Source organism: Pipistrellus hanaki (assembly GCF_964339955.1).
Source record: "Pipistrellus hanaki genome assembly, chromosome: 2".
In the NCBI taxonomy this organism is placed as follows: domain Eukaryota; kingdom Metazoa; phylum Chordata; class Mammalia; order Chiroptera; family Vespertilionidae; genus Pipistrellus; species Pipistrellus hanaki.
In genome coordinates this window covers 49,984,162-49,990,161 of record NC_140504.1, presented here as the reverse complement: position 1 = coordinate 49,990,161, position 6,000 = coordinate 49,984,162, and the positions used below count along the sequence as shown (strand labels likewise).

Genomic DNA, 6,000 nt, shown 5'->3' with positions numbered 1-6,000 from the left:
AGTCTAGAGAGAAGTGGTAACAATAGTCCAGAGCTCATATATCCTTCACTAAGATTCACCTATTATTGGTTTTGCCACATTTGCTTTCTCTATATATAGCTAGATAGCTATAATTAATACTATTTGTTGTTGGATAATCTGAGTTGCAGACATCATGACTTTATAGAATATATCTCTAAGGATATCCGTTTACATAACCACGCTAAAATGATGAAACTTAGGAAATTTAACAGTGATGGAATTCTATTCTCTAATGTATATAGTTCATATTAAAATTTTGCCAATTACCCTAATAAATAAATTATCTTTTATAGCAATATTTTCTTCCAATATAGGATCCAATCCAGGTTCACATGTTGTATTTCTTTGTCCAGCCTCTTTTGTCTCATTTAATCTGAAAAAGTTTGTCTGCCTTTTTGTCTTTATGGAATTTACATTTTTGAATATTGAAGGCAGTTATTGCATAGATTGTCCTTCAATTTGGCTTTGTCTTATTGCCATCCTGTGATTAGATTTTTCAGGATAAGTAATGTGGTGTCCTTGTCAGTATTTAACACCAGAAGGTGTCTTTTTGTCTTCTTGGTGGTCTTAATTTTAATCACTTGGTTAAGGTGATGTTCACCAGATTTCTCCATTGTAAAGGTATCCCTTTTTCCCATTTATAAGTAATCTGTAGAAATATTGTTGACACTATGTAAATAGCAGATTTCAATAATGGCTTTAGCAACTATTGATAATTCTTGCCTGAATCAATTATTACTATCGTGACTAAAAAATAATGCTTGTCTAACTCGATCATTCCTCTACTTTCATAACTGACATTCAATTGTAAAAAAAAAAAAAAAGATTTCAAACAAAACAAAACAAAAAAAGATTTCCCTTCCCTCATTTCTTTCTTCTTTTTTTCTATGTATTTATATATTTGCACACTTACTTATATATACATCTAAATTTCCATAGTGGTTCTCTCTCATCATTGATGTTTCTGTCTCTCTCCCTCTCCCTTTCTTTCTGAAATCAATAAAAATATATTTTAAAAAAGAAATAGTCTTCTTGACTATATCAGCAAATATCAATTATTGACCTGAATGTTTTTATTATATTCACTAAAATTATTCTTTGCAGCAAAATACATACTCATTTGCATTCAAAAATTATCTTCTGAAAAGCAATGGGGTGAAAAGTGTAGGAGTTGTACATATGCTTGAGAAATATGGAGCTTTATATACATTCATGAATGAACTCGTTTTGATGCTCAAATTGTTTTTGACTTGACCAGTGAGAGACATCCCTTAGCTTTTAAAATTTGAATATTTTCCAAAATGCTAAGAACAATTTCAGTGAATATAATAAAAACATATTCAGGACTATAATTGATATTTGTTGATATATTCAAGAAGACTATTTCATATATATATATGAAAATGTCAGTAAGGGACAATTAATGAGATACGTCTGGGGAGAGACAGAAACATCAATGATGAGAGAAAAAAACCACTGACCCGCTGCCTCCTGCATGCCCCCGGGGATCAAGCTTGCAACCAGGCATGTGCCCTTGACCAAAATCGAACCCAGGATCCTTCAATTCTCTGGCTGACTCTATCCACTAAGCCAAGCCGCTAGGGCATGAAGACTATTTCTTAAAACCAAGTATATGTCAAATAGGTAAATGTAATGAGCTTTAAAAAATCTGTTATTTAAATAACTGATTCTCTAGACCTCTGAGTCGGGTTCCCCGGGAGAAAGGTGACAACAGTGTGTGAGGTTCACATCCTTAGAGACTCCGGAGACTGGCGTTGGTGGGCGTTCCAGCCTGGCGCACGCCCACAAGCACGCTGGCCGGGTCCGCAGCCCAGCGCAGCTTCCGATTGGATAGAACGGTGCGTGCCGGGAGCGGCCGGGCCTTCGCAGTGCTTTCTGGGAGTTGTGGTTTTTGGAGCAGGAAGTGGGGGTGTCAGGGATAGAAACCACAGCTGAGGCAGCATTCACTGCAGCTGCGGTCATCATCCGGGTGTAGTGCATCCCTGCGAGCCTATCCGCCCTGGGTCCCTTCTCTGTTCCCGGCGGGGCTCCGGGAGCCCCGAGGGGCGAAGCGGCAGGGACGCCTCTCTTCGGAAAGGAGGCGATGTCGCAGCCCCGGATGGGGCCGGAGCGTGCGGGAGTGGAGCTTGGCGACTGCGAGGAGCGCCGGCCGCCGGAGGAGAGCAGGTGGCTGGGGAAGGGCCGGGGAGCCAGTCGGGGGGCGAATCCATGAGCTTCACCACCGGGAGGCTTGGGAGATCTCGGCGTGGGGAGACGTGGCCCGGTGCGATAGACAGGAGGGTGACTGCCGTGGGCGGCTTGTTTGGGAAGACATTCTGAGAGCAGGGACGGGCAGGGCGTGGGTAGGACGGAGGAGTGACCCGGCTTTCTGAGGGCGAGGGAGGGGGGATAGGAGGTGTGGAGGGCAGGGGGAGAAGTGGTGGCTGCAGAAGAGGTGGATCTGAGGGGCTCCGTAGCAAGGTTTTATGGTCCAGAGCCTAGGGATGGGGAGAGGACGCAAGGTTGGTGGCCTGCCTGAAACGCGATGACAGCAAGCAAGTCGGGGCCCATATTGCGAAGGTTGACGTTGTGAGCATGTCTGGGAGCAAAGGTTAGGCACTTATAAGTGTCCTAGAAAGAAGCTTAGGCAGATCGATGAGTGTGAGGGGGAAGGCGAGCATGTGGATGAAAGCCGGCCGTTGTAGCGGCAGTGGTGTTGGGTGGGGGCTTGCTAAGGAGATTTGGAAATGGTGTGCCTGCCCCCTGTCAGTGCTGGATCACTTCATTTCCTTCTCATTTCCAAACCCTTCACTTCTTCGCAGCTGCAACTTAGCAATTTCACATTTATTTATGTGGAACGATTGTCATCAAGTTCATAGTTTCTAGAAATTAAGGAGTTTAAGATTTTTTAAACGCTTTTATTTATGATTGTTTTTAATCCTCGCCTGAGGACATATTTATTAAATATATATTTTTTATTGATTTTTTACAGAAAGGAAGGGAGAAGGATAGAGAGTTAGAAACATCGATGAGAGAGAATCATCCATCAGCTGCCTCTTGCACACCCCCTACTGGGGATGTGCCCGAAACCAAGGTACATGCCCCCAACCAGAATCGAACCTGGGACCCTTGAGTCTGCAGGCCGACGCTCTATCCACTGAGCCAAACCGGTTTCAGCCTGAGGACATATTTATTGATTTTTAGAGAGAGGAAGGGGGAAAGAGAAACACACACATGCGCGTGCATACACACATATCAGTGTGAGAGAGAAACATAGATTGGTTGCCTCTCCTATGCGCCTCAACCAGGGACCAAACCTGCAACTTGGGTATGTGCCTGACCAGGGAATCAAACCCTTAACCTTTCAGTGCATGACAACACTCCAACCAACTGAGCCACACTGGCTAGGGCAAAAACTACTTTAAATGGTGACTTATGTAGAGGTGCATCCCATATTTAGGGTTTGCTTTGTTAATAACTCTGATCTTAACCTTTTAACAATTAGCAATGGTGGCAGGATAGAACAAGACTGTGGCTTAAGGGAGTCTTGTTTGACTTTTAAAAATATTCAGATACAGTTATGGTGTCGGGCAGCTGGGGTCTAAAGACTGGAGGTAGAACAGTTACCTCTGAGAAAATGTCAGTAAGAGAAAATTAATGAGATACGTCTGGGTGAAGACCTGGTTGTTTAAGTGCAGTTAGCCTGTCGTCTGCTGTACAAAACCTGGACGGTCAGGGCACTGGGTTTCTTGCCTGAGATCTATGAATGATGTGTTAGTGAAATCGACCACCTTACTTCCCTTTTCCATGTTTCAGTTTCTGCTTGTATATATTTGGCTATCTATTCTTCCTCCAGATGTCTGTGAAATGCTTCATGTAAGAGACCCCAAATAAATTCTAAGTAAGTCTTAAGGTTATTTTTATTTTCTTCTTCCAGTTTATGTGCTAGGAGACAATAAAATTCAAGTTCAAGTTTTCTCCCCATAGCTGGGTTAGTTATTTACTTAATATACTTAAGAAACACTTATTTACCACATGCCAGGACTGCATAGGAGTCTTATAGGTAAACTTATTTAATCCTCACAACAAGTGGATAAGATACTCTATTATCACTATTTAACAGATAAGAAAACTGAGACTTAGGATAAATAACTTGCCAAGGTCATATAGTAAATCCTTGATGGAATTGGAATTAAAACCCAGGCAATCTGGCTCCCGAGCCTGCACTTTTGATTCCTAAGCTATGCTGCCTCTCACTTTGCTAATGTATAGTGAGAAAGAAATGTTTAAGATAGTGAACTTTATAGCATTCTCTGCCTGACATTCAGCCAATAGATAGCTCCTTTGCAGGTATGTTTTCCTTTTACTCTTTCCATGCTTGACTATTTATCTTTCAATTACAGGTGACAGTCAATATTATTTTAGTTTCAGGTGTACAGCATAGTGGTCAGACGAGGTGATCCCTCTAATAATTCTAATACCCACCAGACATCATACATAGTTATTACAGTGTTATTGACTATGTTCCCTATGCTGTACTTAAATCCCCATGACATTCTGTAACTACCAATTTGTATTTCTTAATCCCTTCACCTTTTCACCCAGTCTCCCCAACCCCTCCCATCTGGCAGTCCTCAGTTTGTTCTTTATGTCTGTGAGTCTTCGTTGTGTTTGTTCATCCATGCTTGACTCTCAACCAAGGCACTCTAGTCAAGAATTAATTTCAGCAGTGGGATTATTCCCATAATGCCACTTATATTGTTGCTATAGCCTATTCTCTGTTGGTGGTTGTTTACTCAGAATGTGTTTTTAGTGAAGCTTCGTGGCATTGATGGCCTTCGTAGCTCTAGAGAGACAACTGATAAATGCATGCCTTGATCCTGAGAACTGAGGCATTGTGGCTGAGTTAGTGCAAACCAAACCAGTCTATGGCCAATAAAACACCTAATTCATAAAAAATCTTTATGAGATGGCATTATTTTTTTAAAAAATACAACTTTTCAATATATTTTCTGAAAGCAGCTGTTTTAGTAAAATGTGCATAAGCTTATGGACAGATAGCATCCCTTTATTGCCTGCATTTGAATCCTTGTTCTACTGCTTAACTTGGTTCATCCTGTCTGAGTAGGAAGAACGATGCCTTTTTGACTGGTAAGGTGTGAGAATTCTATAAGATAATTGCATAAAGTTCCTCACAGAGTGGCTGGTATATACTACGTGCAAAAAAATAACAGTTTGGCTCAGTGGATAGAGCGTCGGGCTTGGGAACTGAAAGGTCCCAGGTTCGATTCCGGTCAAGGGCACATGCCCAGGTTGTGGGCTCCATCCCCAGTGGGGAGACGTGCAGGAGGCAGCCAATCCATGATTCTCTCTCATCTCATTGTGGATGTTCCTATCTCTCTCCCTCTTCCTTCCTCTCTGAAATCAATAAAAATAAATAATAAAAAAAGAACTAATACTATAAAAAAAATGACTACTTCTGTCCCCTCCCCAGTTTTCCTGAAGCAAGGTGTGTGTGTATGTGTGCATGCTCATTCTCTTGGTGCAATGGTTTAGCCTGCTCTTCCTCCTTCCCTGGCTCCTCTGTCTCAGTTGGACAGACTGAGGACGGGTGTGGGCCTAGCTTTTAACTTCATCCCTGGAGTGCAACTATGCCCGCTGTTGTTTTCCCCTTAGCTAGTTATCACTCCAGCAGAAGGCTGTAGTTCTTAGAGATGATGTTTCATTTTCCCTAGGGTTTCCTAAATGCCAGTTTTGGGGTGTTTTGTTTTTTGGAGATTTTCCGGTGAAAGTACTAAACAGTTAAAGGAATGGTTCTTCTAAGCATTGCTTTGTTACGCCAGACTGCCATGGCCTAAACAGTCTATTTCTGAGTTTGGAACCCAGCTACCTGTGCAGTTTTCCTGGTGCGGTGAACTAGATAGTGTCTGCAAACTGAACTCATTCAATTGCCCAGAACCTTTTCCTCTTCTGTTCTCT

The 6,000-nt window shown here is 42.1% G+C and overlaps 1 protein-coding gene across 8 annotated transcripts in view; it reads left to right on the top strand.

The window, feature by feature from the left end:
• Nucleotides 1-1,928: 1,928 nt before the first annotated feature.
• RUBCN (rubicon autophagy regulator) overlaps nt 1,929-6,000 on the top strand; it is a 68,108-nt gene continuing 64,036 nt past the window's right edge. For all 8 annotated transcript variants that reach the window (XM_084871548.1, XM_084871546.1, XM_084871545.1 and 5 more), the window contains exon 1: nt 1,929-2,208. In XM_084871548.1, the coding sequence (XP_084727674.1) occupies nt 2,126-2,208 (83 nt within the window). In that variant the 5' untranslated portion in view covers nt 1,929-2,125. The remainder of the gene's footprint in view (nt 2,209-6,000) is intronic.